We start from the raw sequence: 17,801 nt of genomic DNA, 5'->3' as shown, positions 1-17,801 counted from the left end.
ACCACCACAAAATTGGCACCTTGCTTCCACCTGAAGGTTTACCCCCTAAGTTTTCCCAACTTTACATATATGATACTGATAATGAAGTTGTGAACAGAATGAACTCTCTTAGTAAGAAATTTTTGACAAACGGGTCCGAAGAAGAGTTGGATCCAGATATTGTGAAGGGACTGATAGATATGTTAAACAATACAAACAAACTTACTGAGACTTATAGAATGGCAAGGGACAGTTAAAAAGAGTCCTCAAGTAGGTGATTTCTTATATAAAGCTTATTAGTACAAGACAAAAGGATGGAAGACTTTATAACATGCCGACATCATCTGAAGTTGTTGCACTTATTGTTGAGGAAGAGAGTGAATTTGGTAATTACCGTGATATTATGGTGGACAAAAAAGGATATGGACTGAAAAGAATAAATGAATTGCACCCAAGTTTCATGGCCATGCAATATCCTCTTTTGTTTCCTCATGCTGAAGACGGGTACATGATTGATATCCCTTATCGGAATAATGTCAAAGTTGGGAAAAGGACAAACATAAGCATGAGGGAGTTCTACGCTTTCAGGTTGCAAATGAGACTAAAAGAAGGAAAAACAATTGTTCTTGGTGGACGCTTGAAACAACAACTTATTGTTGATTCTTACTGTGCTGTAGAACAGATTAGAGTTGATTGGGTTAGAAATAACTAGCAGACTATTCGTGCTGAGCTTTATCAAGGATTAATTGATGCAGTACTTTCTGGAGATTCAAAACCAGGTTTTGTTGGAAGGCGAATAGTTTTACCATCTTCTTTCACCGGAGGTCCACGTTATATCTTTGCAAAACTACCAAGACGCTTATTGCGATTTGTCGATGAAATTTTGGATCTCCCGATCTATTCATAACTTTTACTTGCAATCCTAAATGGCCCACGAAGTTCAAAAATGTATTGACAAGATTGCTCCTCGATATTCACACGTAGATTTCCCTGAAATTGTCTCTAGAGTTTTTGAGATGAAGCTGCATGAACTTCTGACGGATTTGCAAAAACGTAAAAGGTTCGGAAAAGCTTGGGCAGGTAAGTAATTTACTAATTTAGTTGTTTTTATAACTTATTCTTTCGTAATTTTTAATTTACTAATTTAGTTGTTTTTATAACTTATTCTTTCGTAATTTTTAACTTGTTAGTTAATTTGTAGACTTTATGACTATCATATTGCTAAGAAAAAAATATCTCCCCCTTCAAATATATAATTAATCTATAAATAGATGCTAAATATTGAAAAAAAAAATATATGCCTAAATGATCCAAATAAGAAACCAGTCTATGATAACGTGCTGTAAATCTGTAATATAGATAGGCACATACGTAGCTTTGAGCTCTTGAAATATACATGAATGATATGAGTTTTGTCGGCTCCATAGTATACCCTATGTTGCATAGAAATTTTAGGTAGTCGCCTTCAATAGCATCATAGACTAAGCCAGGACTTACAGCCTTTACATGATCAATATGTCCAACACCATAACCCGATTCAGCATCTGGGTTAGTTGTTGGATTTAGGGGGAAAGCTACAAACACCAAGAAACATAAGTGCTTACAAGAGTTAGAACAAGTGAACAACCACATGAATTGAATGAATGAACAAACATAAGTACTTACAAGATTAACCGTAGATGGATCTGAATGTCAGACTTCGAGAAACTACAAAATGGGTCAACATCTCTCAACATGAATCAAATCTTTTCAAATTGACAGACAAACCATTGCATGATAAATAAATAAAGAATTCTAACATCTGTAATGCTTTGAGATGCACAAAGAAAAGGGTTTAGTTGCTTTCCAATTGGACACGGATAGACATGCAAATAGGTGCAGAAATCCTCCAACACTATTTCTATATACTCAAGCCTAGACTTCACTCATCACTCAAAACTGGAAAAAAAAAAAAAAAAAAAAAAAAAAAAAAAAAAAAAAGAGGTTACCAAACAATACACAAGTATGAATTATTCTGAGCTAAATTAATTTCCAAATTCCAAGACAATTCTTAGTGCCGATGTAATGGACTTATGGTACAATTAGATAACAAATATCATCACGATAAATAATACAAGCACTAATGAATCTAGGATTTTCAATGTGAACCATTCTGCATTCCAAGATTTCCCTTTAAAGCAACACTCATATTTGCCAAACAATAAAATGCAACTAAGAGAACTAATAATTCTACAAGAAAATTAAATAGATAAAAGAAATTTGCTTCATGTAACAAAATTGGTCATAACAAGAAAGTATAATGAATTGACAAATGAAGCATACTTTGTTGACAATTTAAGATCAATTCACATCCTACAATCCACAATGTCATTCACTTTCTGAAACTCAAGTCCGATGTCCCTCAAATATTAAAACACAAAAAGTTGGAACGAGAATTACACGATCGAAGCTTACCTTGGTACAACTTCAAAAGTTCGAGGAGCTCGCCCTCATACTTGGCCACATATTTACGGATGAACTTGGCATCGGTCGGAAATAATGGACTAACAATGTGCATGTCTTTCTCAAGTAAGCACTTTGATATAAGAAATTCAATAACATTTAACTTCGGAATAATCCTCTTCTCCATGCTAAGACCAAGTATGTTTGGAGCTTTGGCAAGACATGCAAGCTCCCACTTCTTTCTGTTGAAAAAATCCAATCCAATCCTAAGCTTTTCCTCCAAAATAGCTAAGCAAATGGGCTGACATCTAAAGGCCAAAAGGATTTCCTAATCCGACCATCCAAAACTCTTATAAATTCCCATCTTCGCTTCTCGCTTAGCCTTAGTCATCCCTAACAGGCTGACACTATACAAAGTGCATGTGCAAACCCCTTGCTTGATGGACCGATTCCCATTGCAATAACTTCCTTAACCACGTCATTAAAATCATTGTTCTTTACACCCAAGTGTTGAAATTCAATTGAAATGAATCTAGAGATATTTGAGTGGTACTGACATGATCCCATAAGATTTGAATTTTGGTTTCTAGAAACTTCTGAGGTTCCAAACGTAGAATATCCACACCATTGCTAGCCCTGATTGCCGAAACGACATTCTTTTCTATTTGAAGTAACATCTTAAGCGAATTGAAAGACGGGATTATATTGTGTTCTAAACTGGCAAAGAGATAGGTATTGCTTTTCGAAAGGAGCTTACCTATGTCAGTGTCAGAAAAACCAACCTCTTTGAGAAACTGAAGTTTGGGTTCAAGGGTTTTGTTAGGATCAGACAAGAGAACCAACGGTAATTAACTGATCATGGTTGATATTTGAGTATTGGTGAATCTGTGTTGTTGAAAAAACTTCAAAACTGAGTCAGGATTAGTTTTGTTCTCAAAGTGAACTCTTTTAGAAGCTTTAAGAGCTGCTTCATGAAATTGGTATTAAGAATTCTACATAACAAACAAATAAATCTTTATTACAGCACAAAGTACCTATAGTCATAAGGGCGGACTTGATTCTTTGAAGGTGACCAATCGAGGTGGAAAGTCTTCACGTAAACACACCGCACCACTAACATAGGGACATGACATAGAAGTCCCAGATATGATGTTATACTAGAAAAACTACAAACAATACTTTCGAAAAGCCATACAAAGAGATTAGTTCTTGCCTGTTTAATTTTAGTTACTTTTTCAGACCAGGAAAGATTAACCATGATCCTTGCCTCGGTAGTGCTCTTATGTCTCACAATGTCACCCATTTAGAGTCCCCAACAAAGAGCAATATTTGCGAGAAGTCTCTTTTATTCATTATGAACCAGGAGAACCTAATAGTAAACATCACAGTGAACATCAAACAAACAGATCAAGAGAGGAAAAAATAAGTCATGAACACATTAAAATACATTCAAGATATCATCAAGCATAAGAGTATAAGTTTTCTCCTTACAACTGAATCAGAATTTTTATGTTATTACCTTTCAAGTCATCATATGAAAGACTATTGACACCTATTTTAAAAGCCCAGGCCCAGTAAAGTTTATAAGTAAATCAAGCAGTAAATTTCAATATAGATACACACAAATTCATCCTAATAAGTCTACAAATTGTTTTTGTTCTAATGTACTTCGTATATGGCTATGTGGAATAGCATCCTAGGTTTCCATCCCCTTAAAAGTCCTATATACCAAAAAGGAACAAATCAATCAAAGAGTGGTGAAGTGGTCCACTTTTTAGTTTATTTCCATTGCTACGTTAGTTTGCAACTTCTTTACATAGCATCGTAAACAATTTGTTGGAAAGTCTTTATATTTCTTGTTAAGTTTTAGTAAATATTATATTATTAAAGTATGAAAATCTGATACTAACTTCCAATTAATTGCAGCTCTATACACAATAGAGTTCCAAAAAGAGCTTGCCCCATGCTCATATCTTGCTATTTTTTTGGAGAACTTCGGCAAAGCCTTCCACCCCTTCGCAAGTGAACAAAGTTATATCCGCCGAATTGCCCGACCTTGTGACAAAGTTAGCATTATAATGCAGGTTGTGGAATTCATGATTCACGGTCCATGTGGCTAGTCTAAACCAGATTCTCCTTGCATGGTAAAACTGATGATGGGAATCAAAATGCTCTAGGCACTATCGAAACCATTCAGTAGCGAGACAACGATTGACTGAAAATGACTTCACGGTCTATATGAGGAGGAGACAACAATGGTCGGCGCAAAAAGACGGAATAACTTTGATAACAAATGGGTCATTCCACACAATGTGGACTTGATTGTGAAGTTTCAAGCCCACATAAATGTTGAACATCGCAACAAAGCAAGGTCAATCAAGTACCTATTCAAGTATATTAACAAGGGAAAGGATAGAGCATCTGCAATGATTGTTGAGAATGTAGTAACCCCGTGATATGAAGAAGGAACAAATTGTCGAGGATGTTGATGAAATATCAAACTTCTTAGATGTCGATTTCTTTCTTCTTCGAAGGAAGGAGTTTGGAGGCTTTTAAATTTTGATATACTGAGATGAAATCTGAAAGTGTCGAGCGGTTGCCATTCCATCTTGAAGGTCAGAATATGGTATACTACAGCGAGAAAGATGATCCAAAAGTAGTAGTGCGTCGTGAAAAAGCGTCCAGAACAAAGTTTACAGAATGGTTCAAGGCAAATGAAGAGTATGAATTAGCCAGGACACTTACGTATGTTGATTTCCCAACTAAATTTGTTTGGAAAAAAAAGTATAATAAGTGGACTCTACGAAAACGAGGAATATCGGTTGGACGAAGTTTTATCGACATCCTACATCAGGTGAAAGGTTCTACTTAAGAATGTTGCTTAATATTGTTAAAGGACCTAGGAGTTATGAAGATATTCGTATACAGTTAATGGAACCCCACATCCAACTTTTAAAGCAGCATGTCAGGTAATCTTTCAACTACTTCAATTATCCATCTACTACTAACAGCTTTTTTGTAATATATTAAAGTCTAGGAGATTGATAGCACCTGTAAACAGTTGAGATCGAGGCCTCTCTATATTTCACATATAGTATGGACAATCTATGCCTAATCCTCTAGATAGTACTAAAATCCTACTAGAACCTTTAAGGAACGATTTGCACCAGCCTAAACTCATGCAAACCTCAACAAAAGCTGTTAACTTAACAAATCGGTAGTAACATCACAGATTTAGTATGCAAGTTCAATACCGGACCATGAGGTGCCCAACATTTGAATGAAGAAAGGATGAAGTGGCCAACCTCCATAAGCGTCCTTTGTCAATGAGGTTGTTAATCTGTAGACATAAATACATAATATACTTATGAATCTTAGTGAGTACATAGAAAGGAAATTATAAATGCAAACCAATTTTCTTATTCAAACCTTAGCTCCCCAAAGCACCGACTTTCCATGGCGTGCAAGCAGCGACATATGCTTTGAACAAAAAGAAAACCATCAAATAAGGTAATTGTTCTTATTGCCCGTAAAATAAAGGGTACACCTAAATGATCATTACTTAATAAAAATTTATATCAATAACACTATCCGGATTAACACATAGGACCTATTTGATTCAATACATTCCTATGGATAATATAGGTTTTCTGAGAATACACCATTTATTCATTCATGTGTGGTTGAACGAAAGTAAGGTAGGAAATATTCTCAATTTTTTTTTTAAGACATCCCAAGTTAAAGCCAAGTGCACTTCAATTTTTATCATAGGAGAAGTACAACAATCCGATTTCAAAATATTTTATACTCACAAGACATTGATTGCAATGAGGACATTAGTCCATAATCTTTCATTGCCTGAGATGTGGCATTCCTTAAGAGTCTGCTTTAAGTCCTGTTAATTTATTTCTTAATATCAAGTTTTTCATTTTATATTATGTAATCCTTCATTTTTGGATTACAGGCATACGGTTTGCTAGAGGACGACAGTGAATGGAATGATGCTATGAAGCAAGCAAGCGAATGGGCAAATCCAGCTTCTTTAAGAGAACTTTTTGTCACTTTAATCTTGCTGTGTGAGGTTACATCTCCAGAAATACTTTTTGAAAATCATCGAGAAAAGCCTTGGTGAAGATATTTTGTTTAGATTCTGGAAAAACCAACCACAACCAAAGTCTCCGGCTAAGTGATGACGGATAAAGAATGATACTCTTTGCAAGATTGAGAATATCATGGTTAAGTAGGGGAAAAACACTTTACGATATTTGAAGGTTTTCCTAAATTCAATATTTCTTCACAAGCATCCTATGGTAACAAATTGATTCTTTGAAGAATTGGATTACAACCGCTTAGAGTTACTGACGAACATATCAAACTCTATAACGGTCTCAACAATGAACGAGAAAAAATGTTTACAAGCGTGTAACCGATGCGGTTGAGACCTAACTGGAGGTGTTTTTGTCACGGAAGTGGGGGAGGCGGGAAACACATATCTCTACAAGACTATCATTTCAAAAAACTCCGTTCGAAAGTAAAATTGTTCTTGCAGATTTGCTTCTTCGGAATAGCATCACTTCTTTTACCAAAGTGGAATAACAAACACATTCAAGGTTTAAAATTATGATACCTACAGATGAGACCACAAGTTGTGACATTTCTCATGGTTCAAAAAACACAAGCTTATTTCAAAAAGCTGACCTTATTGTGTGGGACCTAAGCTCCAATGACATCATAGGCACGGCTTTGAGGCCGTTGACCATTACTCTGAAAGACTTATTGAAACCATATACTAGAGATTTTGGTGGAAAGACATTTCTCATGGGTGGAGATTTCGGACAAATTTTGCCGGTCATACCAAGAGGTAAAAGAATTGATGTTGTTAAAGCGATTAACAAATCAAAACTTTGAAAAACTACCAAGTTTTTCAACTTGAGTGAAACATGAGACTCAAGAGTGGCGTGATGGACTATGACACTATTAGTTCTATAGATGAGTTTAGCAAATGGGTTCTAGATTTAGGAGATGGGAACCTACCCGCAAAGGCGATGAATGAAGAAATAGAGCCGACTTAGATCAAAATACGATGACTTACTCATTTCAGAAAGTGACAACTTCGGTTGAAGATATCATCACACACCATTTATCAGATTTGGTCAATAAGTATACAGAAGTTAAGTACTTGAAAGAGAGGAGTATTCTAGCAATAGAAGAATGACACGGTAGGCGAAATAAATTCTGCGGTTGTTTCAAAAATTCACGGAGATTTAAAAAGCTACTTAAGTGCAGACTCTCTATGTCCAATCGAGGGAAAGTCGCATGAGAACAAGATGTTACGTATCCAACAGAATTTTAAAAACGACTTGGAATTTTTCGGAGTACCAAACCACAATCTGAAGCTTAAGCATGGAGTCCCTATTATCGCGATGCGAAACATGAATCAAAAGTGAAGACCGTGTAATGGTACTAGACTCACAGTGACAAATATTGCTCCAAAAGTCATAGAAGCAACAATTATTACTTGGAACAAAGATAGGGAGAACCAGTTTTTATTCCCATAATGATTATGTCTCCAAGTGACACAAAATGGCCTTTCATCTTCAGGAGGAAACAGTTTCCTGTCAAAGTTTGTTTCGCTATGACTATAAACAAAAGTCAAGGTCAGACTTTTGATAAGGTTGGTGTTTATTTACCAAGACCAATTTTTCACACATGGCCAGTTATATATTTGCTGTCTCGCGAACCACCTCAAGAAAGGGATTGAAATTCCTAATAAAAAAGGACGGAAATGAACCCGAAGGGTGCACAAAGAACATCGTGTATAAAGAAGTTTTCAATTCAATATGAACATATCAACTCAAGGTATGTCCTAATATAGCTATTTTACATTCAAGATGAATCACATACAAGATTAAAATAAAAACAAGTTAAATAAATATATATTAATTTCTTGCATAATCAATGACATGGCAGCAGATCTCCGGGAATTAGATTGATTGTCTCTTTCGTAGGTCTAGGATACAATTTGTAAAAAGTCTTTACTTTAATCTGTGTTCACTTGGCGTTGGATATGGTGGTGCTGCAAGCGACCATCTAGGTGAAGTTGTCTTGGCTTTTTTGTGGTGGTTCCGAAGGAATTATGTTCTTTTCAGGAGCTAGAAGCTATAGAGAAAGGGTTGCAAGGATGTCAACTACATGGCTTTTGGAGAGTTGAAGTTAGTTCTAACTATTTGTTGAGAGAATATGGTAGTTTGAATAGTTAATTTTTCCAGTCAATTATATTGTAAACCCTTATTGTAGCTGTTGTATTATTGTAACGATTTGTTATTTCAAGTTGGAAGCCAATGCCCCTTGCTTAACAATTTAAGAAAAATGGTAAAACTAATTTCTAAGATACATGGGACCACATAGAAGATATAAGTAAAGATGGAAAATGGATGTTACACGTGCCAAATTCGAAAACATTCTCTTGAATAGTAGAACCCTCCCCTGTCGTAAATGAGAATCTAATAGGTACAAGAAAAAAGAAAGAAGATGGAATGTAAATGAAATCAAGAAACCAAAAATCAGTGACAACGTATCATGCTCTCTCCCGATAAGGTCATGTCACTATCTACAATGAAAACAGACCTTCCAGGAAAAGTGTTGCCCTACTGCAAGTAGCGAAAACCCCTAACTCATGGTGGTCTTAACGTTGTATACAAGATGCATATGAATTTTTGCAAGTCATATGCCGCATAAAGCGAGGATGGCTTCAACTTCCTCATCATTGACCTACAAAGATGTACCACCACTAATTTAACTTCTACAAAGTGCATATGATGTGAGGCGAGTAGTGGTAATTTTACGGCTTCTTTACTAAACGTAATGATGAATTCTGCTCTAATTGAATTAATAACAAGCAGATGATTACATAAGGTCGAACTCAACAACATAAACTTCTTATTGGTAGCGTGAAACCAAAATGGTTCCACTACTTTTGTTTTATTATTTTCTCCCTTTCATGTTGCAGTGGATAAAAGCACAGTTCTAAAGCAAAGAGCAAGAAAACATTCTAATCAACTTACTTTTTATAGCTCAGAAAAGATAGTTAAGAATGAGAGCCGGGGTTATTATGGTTTCTAGATAATCAAAGAACTCAAAAGAGTACTTCAATAACTTGACCCGGTAATTAACCGAGCCTTGCCCAATCCAATTTAGACATCAAGAACTGTGTTTTCAAGGTCTTTATGCATATCCAAATAAAGAAACTTAAATTTAACTAGGTAATGAGACAAATTTCTAAACTAATCTACTTGGTTTTACCTTCCGTGTCTCGAGAATCTTGAATTTCCACCCAGCCGGGACCACAAGAGTTGGTCGAAGACGTCCCAAAGGTAGCAAACCACCATCATACACACATGCGGTGCTCCCCAAAGGTTTACGAAATCTGGATGCATACACTAGTGACCCACATTACATTTCGCGACCGTGGGACTAATGCTCCTCTCGAACCACGAGCAATGGAAAAAAAAATTTAGAATGCAGGACACAAACTCCTATCTTTGTCAATCGGGTTCAATGATTTCTCAAGTACACTAGATTAATGGTAAACCTTAAGTAATTACTAGCAGCGTCTATGTTAAACAGTAATGAGTTAATGACTTCGAAGTAGAGTCTTTTCACACACTATGAGCAAAATATTAGTGTGGCATGTAGTGACACACTCTTTATTAAAGTAACAACCGACAAGTACATGAGGCAGATATCTGAGGCGTGAAAACCGACCCAGAGGTGACAAATTACTGAGTTTTCCGTGTGGTCAAAATGATGGGTTTGCACAATTGCTCAATTTTAGTTACATTTAGGCGATAGTCCAAGTTTACCATCTTATACAAGGTTACCATATTTTTCCTTAATTCATAGCTCTGGCAGCGTGATGTCAATATTTTTATTCAACTTCCAGGAACCTTTGCGACGAAGAATACTCTTATGCAAATGCATATCCGAAACTGCCGAGCAACATATATTTTCTCCCACTACATAATAAATAAGCACACTAATAAGAATCACACCGAAAATGATCACAAAAGTGAGAGGTCACGGGAAGTAAGTTATGTCGGGGCAAAGTGTGTACCAAGTCATTCGGCTTCAGCGGTATTCGAAGTTAAAGCGACTACTACTTGGCGATGATTAACCACGGTGGATTGATCCCGAGTCGGACAGCAGTGTCCAAGACTCCAATCCTACTAGCTTGGTTGGAACATCAATTGAAACAAAAAAGAAGGCAGGTGTGGTCTTTGAACTATGATCTCGATGAGCTTCCTCATACTAATAAAACTATAATATATACTTGAATATGTACTTGGTTATGAAGTATATTGATTAAGAAGTTTTCAACATTAAGATCATCGTCAAGGTCTTTATTCGAGAGAAAATTTGAAGCCGATACGTTTTATATTTTGTCATAACAACTCAGCAAAAGGCAATCTAAACCACATATCTTTTTATTTCATTTTCATTTACTCGTCTCACATTATGTATGTGAGCTCGAAATCCCGTACTATCTCGGCGGGGAGAACAAGTTCTTGAAATTCCTTGGTTTTATGTGGAATCCTTTGTCATGGGGTTAGCCCTTCCGGGATCCGATGTGTTCCGACTTGAGAGTGCACTTGATTTTTAATGTTTGTTTATTTTATCGGTTACTCTAACCAATAACCTAGCTCTCGGATAAGTAATAAATTTGTTCATCTTAAACAAGTTAGTCAACAATGCACATCACTCCGCGTAAGTGAGTTTTTATTTAAATTTCTTACTCTAAGTATTTTGGAATTTTTAGCCAAATGCAATGCTAGGAAAAGCCAAGGAATCCAACCAACCGACTTCAAGTGCAAAGATGAGAAGATGACCATCCACGAACAAAGTCATTAATTGTTAACCTCGAGTTGAGCAAGTTTTGATTTGTTTGTTTTGTCATTTGAGGTTTTATCATAGATTTTATCTCGAGTTAGTATGAAATCATTAGTTCAAGTGTTAATACTTTTATTTCTAAGACGATTTTACTAATTGTCTAATTGACATGGTATCTTTCTATGGCAAATGCTTTTGTTCACCGGGATTCATTAGTTCAAATGTTAATACTTTTATTTCTAAGACGTATTTTACTAATTATCTAATTGACATGGTATCTTTCTACTAATTCACTAATTCACCGGATAATTGACGGTTCTTTTTAGAAAAAATAAGTGATTAAGCCCAGACAAAGTTTAAGTTTTGGAAGTTTAGTCTTTTGGTTTACTTACCAAGAGTTGGGGATTCAACCTACTTGGATCGGTTGGATGTGCGAGGCGAGTAGTGTAACATCACGCTCGCGCATCTCAACCCAACTTGGAGATTGAAGTTCCAATTTTTGACGACCAAGAGTTTGGGAGTCAACCTACTTGGACCGGTTGGATGTGCGAGGTGAGTAGTGTAACATCACGCTCGCACAAGATCTTAGCCCAACTTGGAGGTTGAAGTTCCAATCTTTGGACGCACCAAGAGTTGGGGAGTCAACTTACTTAGACCGGGCCGGATGTGCGAGGCCAGTGTAACATTACGCCACAAGATTCAACCCAAGTTGAGGTTGAAGTTCCAATCTTTGACGACCAAGAGTTGGGAGTCAACCTACTTGGACCGGTTGGATGTGCGAGGGGAGTAGTGTAACATCACGGTCAGCAAGATCTCAACCCAACGGGGTTGAAGTTCCAATCTTTCTTTGACGAACACTTTCCAAGCTTATACATATTTTGTATAATTAATCATTAGTTAATTAGCTAAGCGTAGTTAATTTTCATGTTTACCGCTTTCATAGTTTTAAGCTCACCCACCCCTACCCTCATATTCTCGGTTCTCATAAACAACGTAGGACACGACAATCTAATTGTAGAAGTTCGTAATGAGGAAAACTAAATAAGAAGTTCGATTCTTAGAATGTATAAAGCCCAGACAAAGTTTAAGTTTTGGAAGTTTAGTCTTTTGGTTTACTTAGCAAGAGTTGGGGATTCAACCTACTTGGACAGGTTGGATGTGCGAGGCGAGTAGTGTAACATCACGCTCGCAATCTCAACCCAACTTGGAGGTTGAAGTTCCAATTTTTGACGACCAAGAGTTGGGGATTCAACCTATTTGGACCGGTTGGATGTGCGCAGGCGCAGTAGTGTAACATAACGCCACAAGATCTCAACCTAACTTGAGGTTGAAGTTCCAATTTTGATTTACCAAGAGTTGGGGAGTCAACCTACTTGGACCGGTTGGATGTGCGAGGCGAGTAGTGTAACATCATGCTCATCTCATCAACCCAACTTGGAGGTTGAAGTTCCAATCTTTGACGACCAAGAGTTGGGGAGTCAACCTACTTGGACCGGTTGGATGTGCGAGGTGAGTAGTGTAACATCACGCTCGTGCGTCTCAACCTAACTTGGAGGTTGAAGTTCCAATCTTTGACGACCAAGAGTTAGGGAGTCAACTTACTTGGATCGGTTGGATGTGCGAGGCGAGTAGTGTAACATCACGCTCGCGCATCTCAATCCAACTTGTGGGTTGAAGTTCCAATCTTTCTTTGACAAACACTTTCCAAGCTTAAACGTATTTTGTATAATTAATCATTAGTTAATTAGTTAAGCTTAGTTAATTTTCATGTTTACCGCTTTCATAGTTTTAAACTTACCCACCCCTACCCTCATATCCTCGGTTCTCATAAACAACGTAGCACACCAATCTAATTGTAGAAGTTCAGAATGAGGAAAACTAAATAAGAATTTCGATTCTTAGAATGTATAAATCCCAGACAAAGTTTAAGATTTGGTCGCGCGTCTCAACCCAACTTGGGGGTTGAATCAACGAACACTTTCAAAGTTTATACGTATTTTGTATAATTAATCATTAGTTAAAGCCCAGACAAAGTTTAAGTTTTGGAAGTTTAGTCTTTTGGTTTACTTACCAAGAGTTGGGGAGTCAACCTACTTGGACCGGTTGGATGTGCGAGGCGAGTAGTGTAACATCACGCCAAAGATCTCAACCCAACTGGAGGTTGAAGTTCCAATCTTTGACGACCAAGAGTTAGGATTCAACCTATTTGGACCGGTTGGATGTGCGTGGCGATTAGTGTAACATCACGCCACAAGATCTCAACCCAACTTGGGGTTGGAACTCTAAATAAGAAGTTCGATTCTTAGAATGTATAAAGTTCGTGAGAAAGTTTAAGTTTTGGAAATTTAGCCTTTTGGTCAAGATCTCAACCCAACTTGGGGGTTGAAGTTCCAATCTTTCTTTGATCTAACACTTTCCAAGCTTATACATATTTTGTATAATTAATCATTAGTTAATTAGCTAAGCGTAAGTTAATTTTCATGTTTACCGCTTTCATAGTTTTAAGCTCACCCACCCCTACCCTCATATTCTCGGTTCTCATAAACAACGTGGACACCAATCTAATTGTAGAAGTTCAAATGAGGAAAACTAAATAAGAAGTTCGATTCTTAGAATGTATAAAGCCCGCACAAAGTTTAAGTTTTGGAAGTTCAGTCTTTTGTTTACTTACCAAGAGTTGGGGATTCAACCTATTTGGACAGGTTGATGTGAAGGCAGTAGTGTAACATCACGCCACAAGATCTCAACCCAACTTGGAGGTTGAAGTTCCAATTTTGACGCTACCAAGAGTTGGGGATTCAACCTACTTGGACCCGGTTGGATGTGCGAGGCTAGTAGTGTAACATAACGCCACAATCTCAACCCAACTTGAGGTTGAAGTTCCAATTTTTGACGACCAAGAGTTGGGGAGTCAACCTACTTGGACCGCTTTGATGTGCGGAGCCAGTAGTGTAACATCATGCTCGCGATCTCAACCCAACTTGAGGTTGAAGTTCCAATCTTTGACGACCAAGAGTTGGGGAGTCAACCTACTTGGACCGGTTGGATGTGCGAGGCGAGTAGTGTAACATCACGCCGCGCATCTCAACCCAACTTGGAGGTTGAAGTTCCAATCTTTGACGACCAAGAGTTGGGGAGTCAACTTACTTGGACCGGTTGGATGTGCGAGGCGGTAGTAGTGTAACATCACGCCACAAGATCTCAACCCAACTTGGGGGTTGAAGTTCCAATCTTTCTTTGACTAACACTTTCCAAGCTTATAATTATTTTGTATAATTAATCATTAGTTAATTAGTTAGTGTACCACTCCCCATATCCTCCTCGTTCTCATAAACAACGTAGGACACCAATTGAATTGTAGAATTCTTAGAATGTATAAAGCCCGCACAAAGTTTAAGTTTTGGAAGTTTAGTCTTTTGGTTTACTTACCAAGAGTTGGGGATTCAACCTACTTGGACCGGTTGGATGAGCGAGGCGAGTAGTGTAACATCACGGTCGCGCAGCTCAACTCAACTTGGAGATTGAAGTTCCAATTTTTGACGACCAAGAGTTGGGGATTGAACCTACTTAGACCGGCTAAGCGTAGTTAATTTTCATGTTTACCGCTTTCATAGTTTTAAGCTCACCCACCCCTACCCTCATATTCTCGGTTCTCATAAACAACGTAGGACACCAATCTAATTGTAGAAGTTCAGAATGAGGAAAACTAAATAAGAAGTTCGATTCTTAGAATGTATAAAGCCAAGACAAAGTTTAAGTTTTGGAAGTTTAGACTTTTGGTTTACTTTCCAAGAGTTGGGGATTCAACCTACTTGGACAGGTTGGATGTGCGAGGCGAGTAGTGTAACTTCACGCTCGCGCATCTCAACCCAACTTGGAGGTTGAAGTTCCAATTTTTGACGTCCAAGAGTTGGGGATTCAACCTACTTGGACCGGTTGGATGTGCGAGGCGCAGTAGTGTAACATAACGCCACAAGATCTCAACCCAACTTGGAGGTTGAAGTTCCAATTTTTGACGCACCAAGAGTTGGGGAGTCAACCTACTTGGACCGGTTGGATGTGCGAAGGCGAAAAATTCTGTAACATCATGCTCCAAGATCTCAACCCAACTTGGAGGTTGAAGTTCCAATCTTTGACTAACCAAGAGTTGGGAGTCAACCTACTTGGACGGTTGGATGTGCGAAGCTAGTAGTGTAACATCACGCCACAAGATCTCAACCCAACTTGAGGTTGAAGTTCCAATCTTTGACGACCGAGAGTTGGGGAGTCAACTTACTTGGATCGGTTGGATGTGCGAAGTAGTAGTGTAACATCACGCCACAAGATCTCAACCCAACTTGGGGTTGAAGTTCCAATCTTTCTTTGATCTAACACTTTCCAAGCTTATAATGATTTTGTATAATTAATCATTAGTTAATTAGTTAAGTGTACCACTCCCCATATCCCTCTTTTTCATAAACAACGAGGGACACCAATTGAATTGTAGAATTCTTAGAATGTATAAATCCCGCACAAAGTTTAAGTTTTGGAAGTTTAGTCTTTTGGTTTACTTACCAAGAGTTGGGGATTCAACCTACTTGGACCGGTTGGATGTCGAGGCGAGTAGTGTAACATCACGCCACAAGATCTCAACCCAACTTGGGGGTTGAGTTCCAATCTTTCTTTGATCTAACACTTTCCAAGCTTATAATGATTTTTTGTATAATTAATCATTAGTTAATTAGTTAAACTTAGTTAATTTCCATGTTTACCGCTTTCATAGTTTTAAACTTACCCACCCCTACCCTCATATCCTCGGTTCTCAGAAACAACGTAGCACACCAATCTAATTGTAGAAGTTCAGAATGAGGAAAACTAAATAAGAAGTTCGATTCTTAGAATGTATAAATCCCAGACAAAGTTTAAGAGTTGGTCGCGCGTCTCAACCCAACTTGGGGGTTGAATCAACGAACACTTCCAAAGTTTATACGTATTTTGTACAATTAATCATTAGTTAAAGCCCAGACAAAGTTTAAGTTTTGGAAGTTTAGTCTTTTGGTTTACTTACCAAGAGTTGGGGAGTCAACCTACTTGGACCGGTTAGATGTGCGAGGCGAGTAGTCTAACATCACGCTCGCGCATCTCAACCCAACTTGGAGGTTGAAGTTCCAATCTTTGACGACCAAGAGTTAGGGATTCAACCTACTTGGACCAGTTGGATGTGCGTGGCGATTAGTGTAACATCACGCTCGCGCATCTCAACCCAACTTGGGGGTTGGAACTCTAAATAAGAAGTTCGATTCTTAGAATGTATAAAGCTCAGAGAAAGTTTAAGTTTTGGAAATTTAGTCTTTTGGTTTACTTACCAAGAGTTGGGGATTCAACCTACTTGGACCGGTTGGATGTAATGAGGCGCAGTAGTGTAACATCACGCCAAGCATCTCAACCCAACTTGAGGTTGAAGTTCCAATCTTTGATCGACCAAGAGTTGGGGATTCAACCTATTTGGACCGGGGTTGGATGCACGAGGCGAGTAGTGTAACATCACGCCACAAGATCTCAACCCAACTTTGAGGTTGAAGTTCCAATCTTTGACGACCCAAGAGTTGGGGAGTCAACCTTTGAACCGGTTGGATGTGCGGCGCAGTAGTGTAACATCACGCCACAAGATCTCAACCAAACTTGGGGTTGAAGTTCCAATCTTTCTTTGACTAACACTTTCCAAGCTTATAATGATTTTGTGTAATTAATCATTAGTTAATTAGCTAAGCGTAGTTAATTTTCATGTTTACACTCTCCTTCATTCCATTGAGAAATCTCAACTCCAAAAAACACGTGGTCAAGGGGCGGACTCCAGTATCTAGAGGATTTTTTTAGTAAAAATAAGTGATTGATTGATTCCAAAGTACTCCATGGCTTTTAGTTCATGTCGTAACACCTTAGGTTAGTTTTTAGTAGCCTTTTATTGTTAAATCTATCTTTTACCAATTGATAACCTCTAATTTTGATATCTATCTAATTTAGATAAGTATTAATTAATAAAACTTCTAATCAAAGTGAAATATCTAATTTCGATATCTATCTAATTTAGATAAGTTTTAATCATTAGTTAATTAGTTAAAAATAAGTTAATTTTCATTTTACCGCCATTCATAGTTTTAAACTCACCCACCCCTACCCTCATGTCCTCTGTTCTCTCATAAAAACGAGAACACCAATATAATTGTAGAAGTTCAGAATGAGGAAAACTAAATAAGAAATTCGATTGATGTGCGGTTGAAGTTCGGTAGTGTAACATCACACCGGTTGGATGTGCGCTTACCACTTTCATAGTTTTAAGCTCACCCACCTCTCTCTCTTATATCCTCTGTTTTCATAAACAACGTGACACCAATCTAATTGTAGAATTCTTAGAATGTATAAAGCCCAGACAAAGTTTAAGTTTTGCAAGTTTAGTCTTTAGGTTTACTTACCAAGAGTTGGGGATTCAACCTACTTGGACCGGTTGGATGTGC

At 37.6% G+C, this 17,801-nt stretch overlaps 1 protein-coding gene across 1 annotated transcript; it reads left to right on the top strand.

The window, feature by feature from the left end:
• The first annotated feature begins 310 nt into the window (after positions 1–310).
• On the top strand, positions 311–691 carry LOC147503235 (uncharacterized). The gene has a single exon (XM_086604749.1). The coding sequence runs from the start codon at positions 311–313 to the stop codon at positions 689–691; it is 381 nt and encodes a 126-aa protein (XP_086460875.1).
• Positions 692–17,801: the final 17,110 nt, after the last annotated feature.

Source organism: Coptis chinensis, chromosome 4 (genome assembly GCF_015680905.1).
Source record: "Coptis chinensis isolate HL-2020 chromosome 4, ASM1568090v1, whole genome shotgun sequence".
NCBI lineage: Eukaryota > Viridiplantae > Streptophyta > Magnoliopsida > Ranunculales > Ranunculaceae > Coptis > Coptis chinensis.
The sequence above is the reverse complement of the archived record's forward strand: the minus strand, read 5'-3'. Positions and strand labels throughout refer to the sequence as shown.